Genomic DNA, 21,142 nt, shown 5'->3' on the forward strand with positions numbered 1-21,142 from the left:
TGATAATTTTCACAGATCTCTGTTTTTTTTCTTCTCCCCCAGCACAAGAAGGATGACCTCTCCCAGTCTCCACCCTGCAGTTAGTTAAGTGAGGCTTTAGACTGCAGCCTGACTGGGGAATGTGAGTGGAAGTGATGTGCATCCTTTAAGGTAGAAGCTGTTCAAAGCAGACAGGATTTCTCCATGTCCTCCCCCCACCCCCTCCATTCCTTCACCCCCATCTGTGCAGCTGGAAGTGAAGGACTTTGTTTTTTAATGTTTATTTTTGAGAGAGTGATTGTGAGTGGGGGAGGGGCAGAGAGAGAGGGGGACAGAGGATCTGGAACAGGCTCTGTGCTGACAGCAGTGAGCCTCATACAGGGCTCGAACTAACAAACCGTGAGACTGTGAGCCGAGCCAAAGTCAGATACTCAACTGACTGAGCCACCCAGTCACCCCTGGAAGTGAAAGACTTTTAAGAGGATGGAACCTTAGGGTGGAAAGATCTTGGATCCCTAAATCACCACTTGGAGAAGAGCTTCCGAGGAGAAGTACCCAACCCCCATCAAACTTTACATGGAAAGGAAATATATTTTCATTGGAATAAGCCACTAACATCTCGGGATTGATTCATTTCCACGGCATAGCCTACTCTGTCCTGATCAATATAGCTGCCAATAGCTGCTGAGTTTTTGTATCTCACAGTTGTAGCCACCAGAGAGGCACTCAAGTCCCCAAATCCCAAGAAATTAATTGATTGGAGCAGCTTAAATATAGTACCAACCTCTTGGCCAATCAGCTATCCTTGGGGACAGAATCATAGCTGAGCAAGGCAATCCCTACAAGGACCACATGGTGGAGTTTTGGGGGGTGCAGTTTCCAGAAGAAAGCCTGGAGAGTTGGAGGGGGTGGAGGGAAGAAATGGCAAAGGGAGACAATAGACAATAGTCCTGGCCTACCAAGCATTGGAGTGTTATGCTCTGAGAATAGTGTTTTTTTGGGGTTTTTTGTTTTTGTTTTTAAGTAGGCTCCATCCCCAGCACAGAGCCCAACACATGGCTCGAACCCATGACACAGAGATCAAGACTTGAGTTAAAATCAAGAGTCAACACTTAACCAATTGAATCACTCAGGCACCCCTCTGAGAATAGTATCTTTAAAGAGATCCTGAGTTGGGATTCCTGGAAAATCCATTAGGACAGATTGGAAAGAAGAGAGAGTAGGGTGGTGAGTAAAAAGCCTCAAAGAACTCTGACCCAAGATGTAGAATTAAAGGAAATGTGAACGTTTAATCTAGGAAATGGAGGAGTTGGCAGGGACACAGGGACTCTCTTCAAGTTGATAAAGGACTATCCCATGAGAGGGACCCTGCCATTCTCCAAAGGGCCACACTCGCCCCAGAAGGTGAACATGACAGGAAAGTCACACTGCAGCACAACTTGAGGAAGAACTTTCTATTTGGACCAGCTAGGAGGGGCTCAGACTCTTTTAGCCCTAACTTGAGTCCTAGGTTAGGCTGAGATGGCTGTTATGAGGCCACACCAGCCAGGTGGGTCAGAGCCGCTGAAGATGACACTCCTGCATTCCTGTCCTGGTTGCCCATTCCCCTCTAATACTGAGATTCTCAGAATTACTTTAAATTGGTCACCCAGTGTGACCAAAAGGCCAAGTGAACTTTGATGTGACCAAAAGGCCAAGTGAACTTTGATGCAAGCTATCGGCACAGCATGGTCCACGCTGTCCAGAGACAGCCTCCTTCCTCACAGCACACTGGAGCCCTGGAAGAGGGCTGCTGTGGACACCCAGGAGACCCTGGGAACAGGCTCTTTCACAGCCCTGGTTGTTGATCCTTGAAGCCAAGGCTAGGAGGCAAGGCATAGTGATGTGGGGGGCAAGGAGGAGAGATCTCCCAACAACTGTCCCAGGACCTTGTGGTCTGAGGGGCAGAAACAACACACTCCCAGAAACAACTTAAAGACTAAGATAGTGCTACATTGTGTAGAATCAGGGGTCTTCTTCCCTCGTTTTATAGATGAGGCCCAAGCGACAATGCAACTTAAGCTACTGGCCGGGCCAGGATCAGAATTCTGCTCTTCAAGGTCTTATAGGAAGCAGGGCAGTGTAGGGTGGTGGTTAGGAGCAGAGGCCAGAGCTCGGCCACCTGATTCTGCTACCTACCAGCTCTGTGACTGTGGGCAAGCTAACTTACCTCTCTACCTGTTTCTCAATTATAGCATCTACCTCAGAGGCTGTTTTGAGGATTGGACTGGTTGTGATTTCCAAGGCTCAGAGATCACATAGATAGGAAGAGGCAAATCCAGAACTTGAACCCAGATCTATTTGATCCTGAAAGCCAAATGTCTCTTGCCCCTTACCCTCACCAGGCTGCCTCTCTCAGCCCATAAAAGGAAATCTTTTCAGTTATTTTCTCAAGGAGGGCTCCCTTGGTCAAGCTTGTATGTGCTAGAAGCTTGAGAAGTTTCTGTTCTCACACATGGGGAAACTGAGGCACAGACTGTCACAACAACATGTCACCTTCAGGAAGGGGAACTGAGTAGTGAAACCTGCATCAGATGGCTTTTGAGTCAGGTTATTGAAGTGAAAAGTAACCACAAGATACAGAATAAAGGCCTGAGCTATCAACTTGGCCCTAGGACTCGGTGTAAAGAGGCTAGATTGGGTCCAATTGCCCTTTGCCCTGGTTTCAGGTCACCATAAGCCTGCTAGCCATTGGACGAGGGAACCCCTGAGGGGTGGAGCAGGAGAGAGCAAAGATACAGCAGCACTAGGAAAAGCACCCTGGCACCCAAGTGGTGAGACAGTAGGTCTGCTTGAAGCTCCAAGCCCTGCCCAGAATGCTTCACCTTGGCCTCACAGGTCCCTGGGATGCTGAATCCTCAACCACCTTCCCTAGATCAGGCTGTCGCCTTCCTGCCCATCAGGGTAGTATAAATAGATTTCAACTGTACCTATTTTTTCCCCCAAAAGTTGCTGATGGATTTGGCTGTTCTTAATCCCATGCCAGGTCGGGGTGATGTCCCCATCTCTGTCATGCGGTTTAGAGGCTCAGAGTTGGGATAGGAAGCCAGGGAGTAGATAAGGGGCTGCTGAGTCAGAAATGTGTGCAAGGTACGGCCATCTGCCAGGCCGGGGCTGTGGTTCCTAAGTTGCCAAAGGAGTGGCACAGAAGATGACCCAGGTTTAGAGCTCAGCTGAGAGCATTGAGAGAATAAGAAAGGTAGTAAGGGTGGCTGTCATCCTTGACCCTGGCTCTGCCACTTACCAGCTGGCTGATCTTTGGCAAACTAATGTCTTTGAGCCTCAATTTTCTTATCTGCAAAATAGGGAAGAAACATACCTCCCTCTCAGGAGGATCTTTGAAAAGATACCAAATCCTCAGGTATACCAGCTGCAGAGCAAGGGCTGGCTTGCGAGCAGGATGGGGTGGGGGTAAGAGCCTGGCTTCCAGATCAAAGTGCTTGGTCTCAGACCCTGGTTCTGTCACTTTCTGGCTGCTTGGACCTGGAGGTACTGTGGGGGGCTGGGGAGGAGTACTCTGCTCTTCAGTTTCCTCACTGACAAAATAGACACAGACAAATGCTTCATGCAATTGTTATGAGAATTTAAATGGTTTAGTACTTGAAAAACACTTAGAATAGCGTTTGGCACATAATACACTAGAATCTGTTAAATACCAGCTGATGTTCTTTTTCATCCATGTAAACTCATGCAATTTTACCTGTTGAAATTTCTTTTCCGCAACTGGTAAACATATCCTCCTTGAAACTGTCATCTCTCCTTCCTATTAAGGATTGCACTGTAAGTCCTTTCCTTCATGTGTCACCAATTGCACAGTATCTCCTGACTGTTTTTCCCCCAGCCTTCTGGCTCTCTTCGTCTCCAGAAGTCAGCATAGATCGCTGTCCACTCTCTCCTGTTTGCAGCACTGGGCTCAGCGGGGGCTTCCTGAGTGTGCAGAAATCCAAATACCTGTCCAGTTCGCTCCATGATTGGAACGCTGTCTGTTCATTCATTCATCCAACACTAATGGGGTCCCAATCATGTCCTAGGCACTGTGTTAGGCACTGGTGATATAAGATGAATAGCCAAGGTCTCTGCACTTACAGAACTCACAAGTCAAGAGATGAGGAGGTCAAAAAGTGAGAAAACAGATCATTAAAGTAGACTTGTATAAGTTAAACAATGAGAGGAAGCCCTGAGTCCCATGGGAACACAAAGGAGGGACCCTAACCAAGGAGGGGAAGGGGGGATTGGGAACAGTCTCCTAGAAGAGGTGACATCTCCTAAAGGGCACCATGCCCTGGCCCAGGGCACCTGTTGAGCACCTGTGGACACTGCTGGCCATCTGCTGTGCTGTCCTCTCCAAGGTGGCTGACTCAGTCCTACTCCCCAGCTGACCCTCAGTTTCTGCTCCTTGCACATTCCCTCCTGCCACTAGGCCTTTCACATGGCATCCCCTCTCCCAGCAGTATTCTTTGGCTCCCAGTTAATGACTTTGTTTAGATCTGGGTTCAAATGGGACTTCCTCCAGGTAGTTTCCACTGACCTCTCTGACTAGGTTAAATCTCCCCATCAGACACTCCTAAATATTTGCACCCCTATTTTGTAGCCCTGACTACATTATACAACTGTTTAATTCTCATCTCTTACAGATCAAACACAAGGTTAAATGAATAACTGAATGACTGAATGAATACATAATCACTGAATAAGGCGGGACAATGTGTATGTTAATCCTGAAAGACTGGAAATTTCTGCTTCCTTTTAAAGGTACTTATCATAATCACTTATTTATAATAACTATCATTTATTATATGTAATAAGCATTGCAAAAAGTTCATTTGTTCACTCATTCACAAATATTAATGAAGCACCTCTTTGGGGGTGGTCCCAGTTCTCAGCACTGGGATGAGAAAGCAGTGAGTTAGCAATGCGCCGTGCTCTCTGGACCGTGTGTCCGGTGGAGAAGATAAAATAAAGAGACAAAGGCATAAAGTGACAAAAGCATGAGGAAAGAAATCAGGCTTTAGAAAGTGACCAGTTGTTATAACCCCACAGCTGCCGACCTTCACAGCTCATCCTGTTCTCTAGGATATCTCAAGGAGAAGCATGAATGACTCAGGAAATCCAGGAGAGCGCCTTAGAAAAGTCCAGCCAGTGGGCCGGACTTGAGCCACCTGGAACTGGCTCCCTAGTGCAGGCTTGCAGGGGGGCTGTGTATGGGGGGGGGGGTCTCTGTTGTTGGCACCAAATGCTCAGGAGCAGCAGGCTGGCTGGGCTAGGAGGTGATGGGACACCTGAGGCCCCAGATGGAGGTAGATAAGGCACAGCTGTTGTCTGTTGCCAGGTGTCTTCCGCTGGCCAGAGAGCTACTATTTGCTGCTGACACAATGGCCTGACGTACCCCTGCCTCAGCAGCCAGGAGCGGGAAGTGAGGGCTGAGCTGGCCAGTCCCTTGTGACAGTGAGTCCTGCAGCCTTGAAACCTGAGGAGATGGCTTGAAGTCAGTGCTTGCTGACACTTCCCCAATAGGGGTGAATGTTAGGCTATGAAACTATACTGCCCTGAACATGGGACTCCTTATAGTAGATACATGGGTAACAGAGTCAGTGGGAGGGTGATGAAATGATGGGCAGTTCTCTGCCCTTTATGGGCTCATGATAACACCTGCCAATTCCCTTGTTCATTCAACAAATGTTTATTGAGCTCCTACTTTGTGCAGACCCACACTGTGCTGGTTGCCTGCGATGTGGCAGTGAATGAGATGTGGTCCTTGACCTCCCTCAGGTCATTTGGGCAACATTTCGCTCTTTCTAAAAAACTCATCAGGATCTTAAGCAATCCTTGTTACAATCCTGTGAGTCCCATGAGAGCATTACTGTTGTTACCATTTGATGGATGGGGGGAAAAGGTTAGTTAATTTGCTTAAGGGGAAGCAAGATAAAACCAGCAACCGGGTCTTGTTTATCCTTTTGCTGAGACCCCACCAAGGGGAGTCAGGGAAGTGGTACTATATTGATTTTTAATGGTTCACCCTTACCATTAGAGTCGGAAAGTAAAACTTGACAAATTAGGGAAGGCTTCATGGAACCCCTGACCTTATTTTCCCTATTCACTATTTCATTTTTAGTGCCTTAGTCCTGAATAGAACCAACACCCTTGACAGGCAAAAAGGTAGATCAGAGACCTATTTGAAATTCTTGCCATTCACCCCTAATGTCACACTTTGGTGCCCACCCTGATCAGTTTTTCTTAGAAGACCTCACTGGCTGGACGCAAACCCAACTTGGTTTGAAATTGAAACACCTGCTTGGTTACACGTACACTTCATAATACTCAGAATCTTACTCTTCTATGCTTGTGCTTCTGTGCTTCCTTCCGCACCAAAGAGCACCCTGTTCCCCATGCAGGTAATCAATAAACCCTAATTGATTACTTGATTGGGAACAACAAATATATAGTTGAAGTGCCTGGAAATACAATCTCCCAAAGGCTGCCAGCCAGCCAGGGGCTCAAGGGACGGGTGTTTTCTGATGGATGTGCTTGTTCATCTCCAAGGCAAAGTTTAAAGTGAGTGACTGAGCATTATTTTAGAACAGCGTAAAATTGGAAACATGCAAACACTCAGTGATAGGGGAATAACTAAGCTATATTAAGGTTATATTATGATTCTGGAAGACTCTTTAGTTTTTAAAAGTGATCTTAAAATACCACACAGAGAAATGTGTACCAGGTACCAAAGTAAAGAAAAGCAGAATCTGCAAAGAACACAGAAGTATACATACATACACTTCAAAAGATGAGAAGAAAACTTAACTGTTTAGTAGGCACTTTGTGTGTATATGGAGGGGGAAAAGTTCATTAAGCCGAGAGGATGGTTGTAGGTAGGGTCGAATCTGTCACACTGTGTGGTGGGACTTAGATGGCCCAGGGATCCTCATGTTGTCAATTCTGGACCATGTGATCTTGAACCATCCACTATCCTGATATTTAGTTTGTTATCTGTCAAGTGTGAATTTTACACTTGTCGTGTCTCACAAGGTAGGATGTAAGGCCATTTCGAGTTTTTATTTACCCCCCCCCACTTAATATGATATTTATAGATTTCCATGTAGAAGTAATAATGTGTTGGACTGTGAGGTCCTATTCACACCTGGTCCAGAAACTACAAAATATACAGCATATAAATGTTATTATCTTTCTGAAATCCAAAAAGCTTTGCAAAACCCCATGGGTTTTGAGTTAAGGAATCATGGATCCATACTAAGCATGTTAGACATACCATTTTATTTAACTTAACCTTCACAATAATCCTACAGAGTAGGTTTTATCATTCCCATTTTACAGATGAGAAAACTTGTGTGTATAGAGATTAATTTGCCTCCCAATTAATAAGTGGGCCAGTTCAGATCAGAAGCATTCAAAGCCCATGGTTTTGGCCACGATGAGCATGTCAACAGGAGCCCAAAAATGCTTGCTGGAGTGACATCTGTTTGCATTTGACTTGTGAGACTAACGAGAATATTTCTCCTAATATCTGACACTGAGTGCATGCCAACCACTTGTCAAGCGTTGTCTCATCTGATCTCCACATCTCTGGGAGATTTGGCCTAGTATTAGCCAAAACGGAGGCTTAGATAGGTTATATAACATGCCCAAGTAAGTCAGGGACCTGGGATTCAAACTCAGGTCTAAAGACTTCAAAGTCAGAGATGTTGCATCTTTCATGAGGCAGCCAGGAAGTTCTTAGAGCAATGTGGAGTGTAGACGGCCACATTCCGGAGACCAAAAAACGGCTGGTTGCAAAATAGAGTGCTCTGCAGAGAGCACTCTGCCCTTCCCTTCCCTTCTGTTCAACGAAGTCAGCTCTCATCTCGAGGACATGAAATGTAAACTAGGCTTGGGTGCCAAGTGCTTTCAGCAGAGTCATAGGAAAAATATATGAAAATATATCTGATGCACAGATATGTCAATCAGAAGGAGAAAACATGTTGTTTCTTAGAATGTTCAGGGCCTACACAAAAGCAGAAATGATGAGATATTCCTGTAAAAGGCGCCATCTGGTCCTGCTGGTCAGCAGACCTAAGACCTTGGGGTAACAGATTGAGTGGAAGTCAGCAAAATAACACCTAATGTCATTTCGTTTTCGTTTCTAAAGTTATCCAAGGAAGAGGTTTGGTTTTTGGTATCAAAGAGGTCTAGACAAAGTTCTGTCCCCTGCCTTGACCTTTGGCTTTGGTTCAGCAGGAGGGACTGTTTCAGGGAACTGCCTGCGGGCAAGCCAGGGAGGTAGTAGGCACTAGTAGATGTCCTTGACTGTCCACCCAGAGGTGGCTGGCAGACTGCCTATCTTTAAAGGACTCTTGGGGACCCTACAACAGAAAAGGATAAGTCCTAAATCAGATTAATCCCAATTGGATTAGAGCTGAATCCTGGGATATATGCAAAATTTGAAAGGTCCTGATCTATACTTCTGGGTGCTTTATAGTTTATGAAAGAAGGGCTTAGGTATGGGTGCTCCCATGTCAGAGCTTCCTCTAGCTTTCAGCAATCAACCTAAGACTCAAAAACAGGTGCAGGGGTGCCAAGCATACACCATAACTGGCAAGGTCTCCTGGAGATGGAGCGGGAACTAGATGGGAGGTTTTAGTTCAAGGCCTGAGCAGCATCTCATGAAGGTTAGGAAGGGGGAGTGTGAGGGCTAAGGTCCGATCACAGCTGACAGTCAGATGTTTAAAAGTCAGGTGTATAGCAGGGATCTGGATTGTCAACCTACAGAAGATTCTTACTACTGTGCAGAGAGCAGGGGATGAGGTTGGTTATAAGCAACAGAGTCAACTAACATAAACCAAAAAGGAGTTAATTGGAAAATGCTGAGGGGCACCTCAAGGAGTCAAAGGAAAGGCCAAAGGACACGCTTAGAAAAAAAAAAACCCAAATGGTGGGATGTTTTAAACTCTCACCAACTAGGGTTACCAATGTGCCCTGGTCTGCTTGAGACTTTCCCAGCTTCGGCACAGAAAGTCCCACACCCTAGGAAAGGCCTTTAAGGTCCCAGGCAGACCAGGGTGACTGGTCATCCTACAACCAGCAGGGTGGTGGGCCAGAGTTGACCAGAGAAAATTCCTCATGGGCAATGTTCACAAAACTTTTAATAACATAAATGTCTATTCCATTTTACAATATTTTCTGCACTGAACCGGAATCTAATGCCCTTCCTGTTGCTCCAAGCCTTTGATGCAGTCACTCTTACATTCAGTCTTAAGAGGGGAGGCTAGAATGTGCTCCCAGTGAATTAAGCTAAGCTGACTAAATTTGAACTACATCCACCAAGCTAAATCTCAGAGGAGCTCAGCAACTTGTCAAGAGTCATATAGATAGTTGGGCTGCCTTGGTGGCTCAGTTGGTGTCCAGCTTGATTTCGGCTCAGGTCATGACCTCATGGCTCATGAGTTCGAGCCCCACATTAGGCTCTGTGCTGACAGTGTGGAGCCTGCTTGGGATTCTCTCTGTCCCTCTCTCTCTCTACTCTTCCCCCCACTTGTGCTCTCTATCTCTCTCTCAAAATATATAAAAATAAAGTTAAAAAAAAAAGTTGTACATATAGTAAGTGGCAAAGCCGAGGTTAGACTTAAGTCTGATTCGATACCTGTGCCGTTCCCCCACCATTGCCCTCCTCTGGGGTGTCCTAATACTACCAGTCCCTGGAGACTCCAAGGTCTGTGGGTGGGATGGGGGTCTGAGCTTCCCGGTAGCTTCAGGAGGGCCTCCGAAGGCCCATCTCACAAAGGTTAGAGCATATGAGGTGAGGTGAGGTGTGTGTGTGTGCATGTGTGTGTGTGTGTGTGTGCGCGCGCACGCACACGTGCGTGCAAGAGAGAGAGGAGAGAGGTTTCATTTGTAGAGCTCTGCAGGACCCTGCATGCAATCTTCTCCAGGTCGGGAATGCTTATGTAAAGAGAAGGGTTTGCAGAAACCAAACAGACCCACCCTTCAGTTATGCTAACCCCATCCATGACCCAGCCTCTAGGAGGACATGCTAAGGGTACAAGGGACCCCAGGCTCTGCCTGCAGTCCTCCCCTGCCTGGTCCTGTTCCCTCAGGAAGGACCTCACAGTTTTCCATCCTTAAGAACTCTCTCCATCTCTCTTCCCTATCCCCTCCCCCTGACAAGGCCTCCAGCGACTTCCACACTCTGACCCCTGACCCCATCCCGTACTTCTCCTTACCCACTGCCTCACCAAGCATCAGCCACAGTGGCCTTTGAGATGTTCCTCAAACTATCCGAACTTACTCCCAGCTTTGGGCCTTTCTACTAACAGTTTCCTCTGCATGACATCATCCCCATCTTCACAGGCTGATCCTCCTCATTATCCAGATTTCAAGCCAAATATCATCTCTTCCCAAAGACCTTTCAGGGCCACTCAATCTAAAGGAGCTCCCTGTTCATTTGCATACCCATCTGTTTTAATGTATTACAACCTGTTATTTTCTTGTTTATCATCTGTCCCTCCTGCCTTGGTTTACAAGACATTTCATGATCTAGGCTGGGCTTCCTGTGAGCTCCACTGTTCACCCCTGGGAGCTCATGCAGACCCACAGAGACCCTGCTCTGGGTTCCCTGCCTTGCACGTGGGGTCCTTTCTACCTGGAGGCTGATCTTTGCCCCACCTCCCCCTTTGCCCCACCTCCCACTCTCCAGGTTGTAGCAGACAGAGAAATAGTTCCTGACCCCTAAACCTAGTTAATTCCTTCTCCCCTACATCAGCCCAACAGGGTTCTCGGTGCCCCATAATTCAGGTAAAGGCATCACACAGGGAGGGCAGAGATGAGTGTTCCCTGTTCACTGTTGTGCTGCGGGCCTAGCACAGGACCTGGTGCACAGTAGGGTAGATGGGCAAATGAAATCTGCATCGACAGCACTGGAAGAACTCAGCCATTGTGGCTGGCAGGCTGTCACACTGAGAGTTTCCAGGGAGACAGCTCCCACCTGAGTGTGCCTGAACTAACCTGAGAGCTGGGGGTAGATGAAGACTATGCTGCTGGCAAAAGGCAAGGAGTAAGAGTGTTCCAATGAGAGGAGCACAGGGACAAGGAGCAGGGGCTGCAGGGAAGTTACATGCTGTTCTCTCCAGATTGCACAGGACTGAGGGGGAGGTGAGGAATGAGGCCAAACCACAGAGGGCTATATAAGTCTGGAGGAGGCAGAGAGCTTGATACTAAAGATAATGGGAGATCATTAAACAAGTCTGGAATAGGGAGTGAAATGGTCAGATCTGCATCTAAACGGAAAAACCACAGCAGTTGGATGTGTTTTGGGATGGAGAGCTTCATCCTCAACCTAAATCCTTGAGTTCTGTCCCAGGGCACTTTGCACTAACTTCTTCTAGCTCTTGCTCTTAATCAGTACAAGATGCAAAGGCTTCGGTAGAAATCTCCCTCCTTAATCCCTGTAGTGGGTTCAGTAGTGCTCCCCGCCCCCTCTGCCGCCCAAATATTTAGCCACATTTAAATCCCAGAACCTGGTGAATGTGACCTTATTTGGAAAAATAATTAAGTTAAGGATCTTGAGATGAGATCATCCTGGATTACTGAGATGGGCCCTAAATCCAATGACAAGTGTCCTTAGAAGAAGCAGAAAAGAAGACCCAGATAGAAGAGGAGGAAGCCACGTGACCAGAAACTGGAATGGAGCAGTCACAAACCTAGGAAGCCAAGACATGCCAACAGCCACCAGAAGTTGGAAGGGGCATAGAAAGATTCTCCCCTAGTTTCCAGAGGGAAACCCCTGTTGATACCTTAATTTTAGATTTCTGACTTCTGAACTGTGAGAGAATAAATCTGTGTTGCTTTAAGCCACCCAGTTTGTGGTAATCTGTTACAGCAACCCTAGGAAACTAACATAACTCCATACTCAAACTAAGATTCAGCTTCAGGGGCCCTTCACCATTGGTGGACCCTTATAAACTTGGAAAGCTTCCTTTCTGTTTGGAAGGTAGGCTTGTAATAGAAGCATGGAGCCAGACCAGACTGTCAGTGTATCCTTCTCTATAGTTCTTGGCACTGAAAGGACACCTTTGTCCACACCAAGAAATGTATCACCAGAATGAAGCAATAGACAAATCAATGGAGCTGGGTCTTGGGCCAAGCTCCAAAGACGCTGAGAGAGAAGCTGGCAGGGCTCTGTGGAGACTAATGGTTTGGTAAAATCAGTAGGACAGTGAGTTGCTCTATGGTGGTGGGCACAGATATGGCAGAAATGGTCATTGTTCAAATGGCATTCATAGCTTCAGGTTCCCAAAGGGGACTGTGGTGCTCTGGAACATTCAGGGTGGGCTTACTGGGACCAACTTACTTTAAGACTTCACTCGTTGAGCATTCCTTGAAGTACCCACTGTGTGCTGGTTTTGTTCTGCACTGTATCCATCTAGGCACCTCCTAAGGCATAGTCAACATCTATATTTCTGCACAGCCAGCAGCCAGCCCACCTCTGAAAAGCACCAGTACTCAACCTGAAGGTCTACAGTGTGTGTGTGTGTGTGTCCTAGGGAATCCTTACGTATCCCTGTAGATAAGCCAGGTTCCTCTGTTAGAAATTTCTCTTTTGCAGGGCTAAGCAACATTGCAATGACTTAACTATCTGTGTGAGTGTCCAATCAGTGTCTTTCTCACCAGCTAACTGTAAGCACCCCCACCCCGATGACTACTCCGGCTCACTGCAGGTGTCCCATAGGAGTTGAATAAAACAGGTCAATTCTCGGGTGCATCTGAGTTTTCAGAAGGAGAAAGATTTCACCTGGTAGTTTCAAACCCTCTGAGAGTGCCAACAGCTAGAGGCTCAGGCTTAATCTTAAGAGAAATAAGTAGAATCAAAGGTAAAAGGCCAAGGGCAAAAATAAGGCCATGTGTGGGAGGGGAAGAGATGTCAATCCTAAACCCACAGCTGCCAAAGGCCACAATTTTACAACCCTCCATCCACAAGAGGAATCCTTGTGCCCGTTTTTTTTTAGGTTTTGACTAAGATGGCATCCTATAGCTCCTTCCTCATAACCTAATCCCCCCCACCTCAGCTCTCCCCCTCCTAAAGAGTCATTTCTCTTTGTGAATAGCATTTGGATGGCTGGACTGTAATGAAATCCAGAATCTCATCAAAATAGGAAAGGGGACCTGACACACCACAAATCCTCCCCCAAAGGATCTTCTGCTTACACTGAAACAAAAAAGTGATTTTCAGAGAAATAGGGTAAATCGGTTACAGACTTGTTGCCACCAGATTTCCTCTATAAAAAAGGGATGTAACAGTACCCACCTCAAATGGGAGAAAATTTGAGATTGTGCATGAACACTCATCGCTGTGCCCAGGTTGCAGTCCCAATACTTGAAGTCTCAGTGTTAACTGTGGTAAGAACTGCAGCTACTGTAAAATTATTGAGACAAATTCCTATAACTTGTGGTATGATCAGTCAGTTGCTCCCTTTTCCTATACCTGTTTCCCTGCCCACCAAACACAGGCAGTCCGGATATCCTTAGTTGTACCAGGGGGCAGTATGGACAAAGCACTTTTCTGAGATGGGCACCCCAGAAGGAAAGGCAAGATTATGGTCATTCGTTGTTGTTAATTGAATATTAGACTCTTGTGAAGGCTGGGCAGATGTCAGATGATGTAGCCAAGGTCCTTGGCATTAGCTCTCCTTGTCTCAATGCAGTATTGACAAAAGGTCCTTTTGGATTGAATGACAGTAGGGCAGAGGAGGTTAAGGAAAGTATCAAGAAAGAAAGGCATCCATTGAGTAGAGTACAGAAGGGGCTGGCCAGTTAAGAAGAGTCTTGGGTCCCCTCAGACTTCTTGTTTTGAGCCCTGCCTCTTGCCTTTTCTCTCAAGCTCCATAAGGTAGACCCTGTTTCATTATGCTTGCCTCTTTCTATAAAAACCTGCTGTAAGGGAATAGCCTTATATATTGTTTATACAAACATGTAAATGGCCATTGGGGCTTTATGTTTACTCATTTTTATAAGAGGAAACGCTTTCAGTCAAAGAAATTAATACATTGAAGTGAGTGCAGGAAACAGGGGCCTCCCCAATGACTCAGAAAACACACTGCCTACTGCATCCAGAAAACCAGTGGCTGTGGCAGGGGGGTACCAGGCCATCTGAGTTTAGTTGAACTGACTGAACAATTTCTGAATGCTACATTCTTTTCCTGTGGAAAGTGGGCAGGAGCATGGTAGGGGAGAAGGGGACAAGGGACACAAGACAAGAGCAGAAGTACACAAAGTAGGGAGGGATTATTCCCTCCAAATGTACCTCTCAGGGAAAGAAGAGTTGCCAGGGAGGAGTGCAGAGCTCTGCTTCTTCAAAGCATGACTTTGGTGTAATGGAAAGTAAGGAGCTCTGGTGGCTCAGCTCTTTGGTCCCTCAGCCTCCTTCCTTGGTCCCTTCTGGCTCATGACACTCCAGGTCATGGCTGGTGTGTTTTAAGAGGAGCTCATCTCCTGGGCAAATGCAGTCAACTTGTAGCCAACCTGAATACTGCCCAGGGCTCCCCATCTGCTTTGCAACCTAGGACCAAAGAATGGCCAGATTATGGATCATATTATGTTCCTGGTGAGGGGTGGAGGGTTGGGCAGAGAATTCAGGTTACCAGGAGGGTCAGAACAGAGATAGTGAAAAGGACTGTCAGGGGGTGCCACCTGCCCTCCCTACAGGGTGGCTCCACCAGCAGCCCTCTTGGTTTAAGACAGTGTCATGACATGGTATGAAGGGCTTGGCCTCCAGAAGCCCCTAGGAAAGGGGCTCCAAAACAGAAGAAACAGAGATGGATCAGAGCCAGTTCTGGAACACAAACACCAGTATATTTGATGTGCACAAATGTGAAAAGGAAGAGACAAAGAGACCAATGAAGACAGAGCAGGCAATGGGCGCACAAACCAGTCGTGTGTCCTTCTGAAGAGCTGCCGCAGTTGGGAGACAGTCCCACCTACTTCGAAGGTGGGAGAGCCGGGACCTGCAGCTCCTCCATGTCTGGGGTGGCTTCAGGGTGGAAGGTACTCTCCCTGCCTTCACCATAGCTCAAGGGCTGGACCTCTTTCCTTTCTGAATTCCCTGTGATGATGTCTGCACAGCCCAGAGCTTCATAAATATAGGTTCTCAGGAACTGACCCATTCAGTGCTGCCTCCCTAAGGAGACCCATGCAGAGAGTGAGGGACTAGGACAAGAGGATTTCATGGGCACTCCCTATGTATTATTGCTGTAAATAAGCATAGGCCATTGTGACTCACTGGCATCAGAGGGGACAGGGCATAAGGGACAGGATGCCTAGCAGACATCAGAAGCGGTTCAACCATGCAGGGCAGCACATGGCGATCTATAACTCAGAAATGCTGCCATGTCCAGTGGAGAGAGACCCAGGACACCAGAGGTTCACAAACAGCAAGCAGACTCTTCCTGCCAGCACCCCCACTGACAGAGCTGGGCACTAAGGGATTAGGGCCCTGAAGATACCAAAAAAAAAAAAAAAAAAAAAAAAAAAAGCAAGAGTTGAAATCAGGGCTACTCCTGGTGATTTCTGAGCCTTCAGACCCTGAACTCATGCCCTGGATCATTGCCTGCCTTTGCTGGGGACTCTGTGCCCTATGAGGGACAATAAGAGCCACAGGGCACCTGGATGAAGCAGAAAAACAGTGCTCTGTACATGTCAGGCAGGCAGGTTTACTGTGGGGCCTCCTGTACTTGGGAGTTTGTAGGGCCCAGAGAAAAGACGGTGCCAGGGAATGCCCATGAGGCAACATCTGGAGTGGACAGACCCAATGGGCCATCCAAGGGCTTGCTCTGAGAATCATGGAGGCCCTATGCTGGCAGACATCAACAAGCTGACCACAGATTCGGTCGTGGCAGGGGAGGGCAAAGGTGGGTGGTGTGGTCTAAGGGCCCACATGGGGGGCCTGGAAGGGTGTTGGGGTCCAGAAAACTGGGATATCCCAGAATTAAGGGAGAAGGCCAAGGAGATAATTTCCCAGAGGGAACAGGGAAGCCAGATGATATTTTCCCTCTAGAACCCCTTCCACCTGTAGATGGAAACCTGAATCTCTGGATGCCCCAAAACCCTGGAATTGGGGTCACAGCAAAATCAAAGGTAGGTCTGGCCCCTGCAGAATGTAGTTCATGCCTGGATTTGAGGAGCCTGGCAGGGACACAAAGGCTGGAAGGTGCCCTTCATCCTGTCCTGGACAGGGTTAACCGCAGAAAACAACCAGCCTTTCTCCCCATCTGGGATACCACTCCTGCCCATCCCCAGGCCACCAGCCCTGGCTCACACCCTGGCTAGTGCTGTCTGCACAGTCTAGGTAGAGCAGCACAGCAAGGAAGAGCAGATTCTCTCCACAGGCAGTATTATTGTTTTATAATGATCCATAAAAAGGGAAAGGCAAATTTCTATCTAAGACTCCTAGTGCGTCAAGAGACCACATGCCACAGCATTGGCTGTGCAGCATTGGCTGCATTCTGATGGACCTCTCCCTTCAGGGAGTGGGGGCAGAGCCAGAAGTGGGCTGGAGTGAGGACTTCACCTGTCCACTGCCAGCAATGGACCTGTCACAGAAGGAGTGGGGGGTGGGGGGGCTGGCAACCAAGATGACAAAGCCCATGAGCATGGCAGGGCTAATACTGCTTAAGGAGTAAGCTCAAAGGGTCAGCCTTGCTGGGAGGGGTGGGAAGGGGGTAGCTCTGACCAGATTTTGCTGCAGGGCTGGGGCTATGGCAGAACCAACTGACCCCCTCCCACTAAGGATGCTCCAAAGACCCTCTCAAAGCTGAAAGGCTGTCTTCTTTTTTTCCCTCACTTATTCTCCATGGGTCTCCCAACACCGGATTCCTGCTCCTCCATCCCCTAGAAAGTTCGATTCCCCCTGACTGGCTTGAAAAGAAACCAGATGCCTTTATCACAACCCTTCTCCCCTAAACTGATTTGTCTCTAGGTCCCCATTGTGGATCTGGGGTGGCCCATCTTGGCCTGTGTGCTGGGGGAGGGTATATCATTCAATTTTTGCTGGGCCACTGAGGGGAGGGGGCACAGAGAAGAGCACCGGGGCATTGCCACAGCCCACCAGACAGGTGGGGAGGTGTAAAAGGGGAACTTCCCAGTCATCAGGCCAGCAGAAATAGTGGAGGGAAGGCGGCAACAGGGTGGGCAGGGTCTGTCTCAGGGTTCTATCTCTGGCAGCTGCTGTGTTGATCAGGGAGTTGGGGAGGGGGGCCGGTGGGGATGACAGACACGGATAAAGGGCTGCTAGTGGTAAAAGCCTTGAAAATAAAAGAGAAAGGGGGGAAACGCCACCGAACACACAGGGATTGAAACCTCCAAAAGCCCAAGGTTGGTGGGAATCCAGCACCAGGGTGGGGGGGTCCCCAGAAGGCCTAGGGAGCGTTGGAGCCCTGGGGGAGGGGAGAGGAGCCAAGGGAAGGCCTCCAGCCCTGGCAGACCAGCACTACTGCCAAGCAGCCTCCTGGCTGCCCAGTCTGTCCTTAGGCTGCAGCTCAGCAGGCCCCCAGGGAGGTATTGGTTGCAAGCAAGCACCTGAATATTGCCTAATGGAACCAGCCAAAGCCCAACTTAAACCACGTGAGAGGAGAGAGGAGGCCTCGCAGCAGCCCAAAGCCTCCTCAGGCCTCCTCAGGCTTCTCATCTTCTGCCCCATTCTGAGAGTCCCTTAGCCAGGACAGGGCCTGCTGCTTCCAAAGTCACCCAGGTGGTCAAGTCGCTGCTTAGCCATAGGCCTCTGGCCGCCAGCCTCTGAGCTGGGCAGGGATCCACAGACCCTTCCCAGAGTCCCCGGGCTACCTCGACACCCGCCCCCCACACCTGGCCCCGCCCCCGGTCCCGCCCCCGGTGGACGGCGAGGGTATGTGCCCTAAGGGACTGAGGCCAGACCCGGGCCAGGGCTTGTGCTGTTCAGAAGACGTAACCCCACCAGCTTGGTACCTCTGTCCACGGGGTCCATGAGAGAGCCCCGGGCCCCACCCACCAGCCCCATTCAGTCTGTCTTGACGTGGCCGTTGGCCATCGCCAGGGGGCCACTGGGCTCCCCGGGCTCAGCGTCCTTGTCAAAGCGGAGGCGGAGGGTGTTGCGGATGATGAACTGCTCCATGATGAGGGACCCGCAGAACCAGGGCACGGCGTACTCCAGGGTGATGAGGCCCATGAAGTCAAAGTCGAACTGGGAATAGTCCCAGGGACAGGCGTTGAACTGGCGCAGGATGAAGCCGGTGGTGAACTCCCACAGGTAGGTCCAAAGCGTGTAGATGAGGCAGCGCACCAGCAGTGGGCAGCGGCCGCGCAGGCGCAGGTACATGCGCTCCACGATGAGGATGGAGGTGCCGTAGATGAAGAGAGCCCACACGCTCGTAACCCCAGGGAACTTCCAGTTAAAGTTCACCACGAACTCCCAGGCCGCCGTGAACATCACCTCGCAGAAGTAGCCGTGGATGGCATACAGGTACCAGCGGGACAGCGCCGTCAGGGGCTCGGCAGATGCCATGGCGCCGAGTGGGGCTGGCTGCTGGGACACAAAGGAGACAGGTGAGGGAAGGAGGGACGGAGCCCTTCTCCTGCCTTCCCACGTGCAGCTCAGGTCTCTGCCATGACCAGGCTGGAGGGGATTACAAACCTGCCTCTACCTTTCTCTTTGGTTACCAGTCATATTCTTGACCCTATTTCATGTTCATTACTTTATTCCCTATTCCTCACCTTAGCCAGGTGGGCATGAGAAATGAAAGGAAGAAAATTAAAAGTTCCACTGGCTTCCTCTGACCAGCCCTACTCAAGTACTATTGGAAGGAGGTATATCCTGCACTCCCTAAACTTTGTTTGGATTATCTGTGGTCAGTGGAAGAACTGGCTGTCCCGGCCTGCCAGTCACCCCCATTTCTAGGCTACTAGCTGATTCATCTCTCCCTGCACTTCTTTTCAAACAACTCCACATCACTCATATTTCTGGGATCTTTCTAAGCAACCTATCACATTTATCTTGTGTGTGTGTGTTAGTTAACACATACATAACATAACTGCGTTAGCCATTTTTAGGTGTACAGTTCAGTGACATCAAGTACAGTCACACTGTTGTGCAACTGTCACTACCATCCATCTCCAAAATTTTTTCATTATCCCAAACTGAAATTCCATACTCATCAAACACTCGCTTCCCACCCCCTCCCCCCCGCCCTGGCAACCATCGTTCCACCTTCTGTCTCTATGAATTTTACTACTCTAGTTACCTCTTTTCAGTGGCATCATATTGTAATTGCCCTTTTAAGACTGGCTTATTTCACTGAGCATCGTGTCTGCAAGGTTCATCCATGTTGTAAGCATGTGTCAGAATGTCCTTCACTTTTTAAGGCTGAATAATATTCATTCCACTGTGATCTAGCTAGCTATCTAGATACGTCACATTAAAAAACATTTTTTAATGTTTATTTTTAAGAGAGAGACAGAGCACGAGCAGGGGAGGGGCAGAGAGAGAGAGAGAGAGGGAGACACAGAATCTGAAGCAGGCTCCAGGCTCTGAGCTGTCAGCACAGAGCTTGATGTAGGGCTTGATGCAGGGCTTGAACTCACGAGATGTGAGACGATGACCTGAGCTGAAGTCGGACGCTTAATCCACTGAGCCGCCCAGGCACCCCCTATGTCACCTTTTATTTATCCATTTGTCCATGAATGGGTTGCCTCCACCTTTTGGCTATTGTGAACACTGCTGCTATGAACATGGGTATACAGATATCTGTTCTAGTCTCTGCTTTCAATTCTTTTGGATTTATATCCAGGAGTAGAATTGCTGAATCATATGGTGATTCTGTGTTTATTTTCTGAGGAATAGCCTTGCTGTTTTCCACAGCAGCCATACCATTTTACGTTCCCACCAACAGTACTCAAGGATTCCAATTTCTCCACATCCTTGCCAGCACTTGTTATTTTCTGGTTTTTTGATGATGGTCATCCTAATGGGTTGAAAGTGGAAGCTCGTTGTGGTCACATTTGTCTTTCACTGCTCCATTAAGCAGGTTTTGGTGCTAGTTTCAATGTTGAAAGGAAACCAGTGGGCTGACAGTCCTCTCTTACTTCTTATTGCCTTCCTCTCCTCTCTTCTCAACCCCACCAGTCTTTAAGGCTCCATCCTGCTTCCCTGAAGGCTGGCCCCCAGATCTCTCAGCTTTCTCCTTGTCCTCCATCAGTGACTGTCTGGATGACTCAATTGCCTCTTTCTCCAGTGCCACCCTGTTCGCTGTTATAAGGCATATGCCCTCTGATCCAGCTAGCTAGTACACAGCTAGGTAGCTGTGTATTCCTTGAGGGAAGGGACTATTTTCCAGTCCTCTGTTCTGCAGCCTTGGCACAGGCCTCTCCAGAGCAGGCAGTCTCTAAACAATGCATGTTTGGGTGTGTGTGTGAGGGGGGTGAGGGGAGCAGTTCAGGGCTGCATCAGGAATGGAAAGGCAGATGATGAAAACATGCATCCCAGCTCTGCCAGCTGCCAGTGGACACCAGGCTTGACACTTCTGTCAAGGTGGGAGAGGGGACAGAGGTTAACAAGATGCATATGTAGTCTGCATGCCTGTCTGGGAATCCCAGCCTCATCTCTCAGCTAACACAGACCTAGTCACAATTAATAATCCACCTCAATACCCTCCCTTGTGGATTGCTTTGTGGTCTTCCAAGCACTTCCATTTACATTTTGTCATTGGTTTTTACAAAATTAAGATTCATATGAATGACAGATAGTTTAACTCCTGTTTTTTAAGAGAGACAGTTGGGGCTCAGAGAGAGGTCATTTGCCCCATATCCCAGGGCCAGTAGATGGAAAGGCTAAGACTAGGATCCACATCTCCTGGTTTCTGCTTCAGCACCCATCCCCCTGCACACCACTGCCCATCTAGACATGTGCGCCTGATGGTACTCCCCTCCTCAAAAACATTCAGTGGCCCCCCATTTCCTAATGAAATGCCACAGCATCCTTGGCCTGGCATTCAAGACTCACTAGGATCTCATGCCAGCCTACTTTTTCAGCCTTATTCTCACAGGCCAGCTCTCCCGGTCTTCCCTCCCCTCCTTGTAGATTCTATCTGTGTATTTCCTGTGGCCTTTCCTCTCA

At 48.4% G+C, this 21,142-nt stretch overlaps 1 protein-coding gene across 11 annotated transcripts in view; it reads right to left on the reverse strand.

Moving 5' to 3' along the window:
• Positions 1-14,831: 14,831 nt before the first annotated feature.
• The window catches only part of TMEM229B (transmembrane protein 229B), a 39,232-nt gene continuing 32,921 nt past the window's right edge, over positions 14,832-21,142 (reverse strand). For 9 of the 11 annotated variants that reach the window (XM_058739408.1, XM_058739404.1, XM_058739410.1 and 6 more), the window contains one exon: positions 14,832-18,553. In XM_058739408.1, coding sequence (XP_058595391.1) covers positions 18,032-18,553 — 522 coding nt within the window. In that variant the 3' untranslated portion in view covers positions 14,832-18,031. Of the gene's footprint in view, positions 18,557-21,142 lie in introns of all 11 variants that reach the window. The other 2 variants (XM_058739412.1, XM_058739413.1) reach the window with 1 other exon arrangement.

Source organism: Neofelis nebulosa, chromosome 7, assembly GCF_028018385.1.
Source record: "Neofelis nebulosa isolate mNeoNeb1 chromosome 7, mNeoNeb1.pri, whole genome shotgun sequence".
NCBI classification, from domain to species: domain Eukaryota; kingdom Metazoa; phylum Chordata; class Mammalia; order Carnivora; family Felidae; genus Neofelis; species Neofelis nebulosa.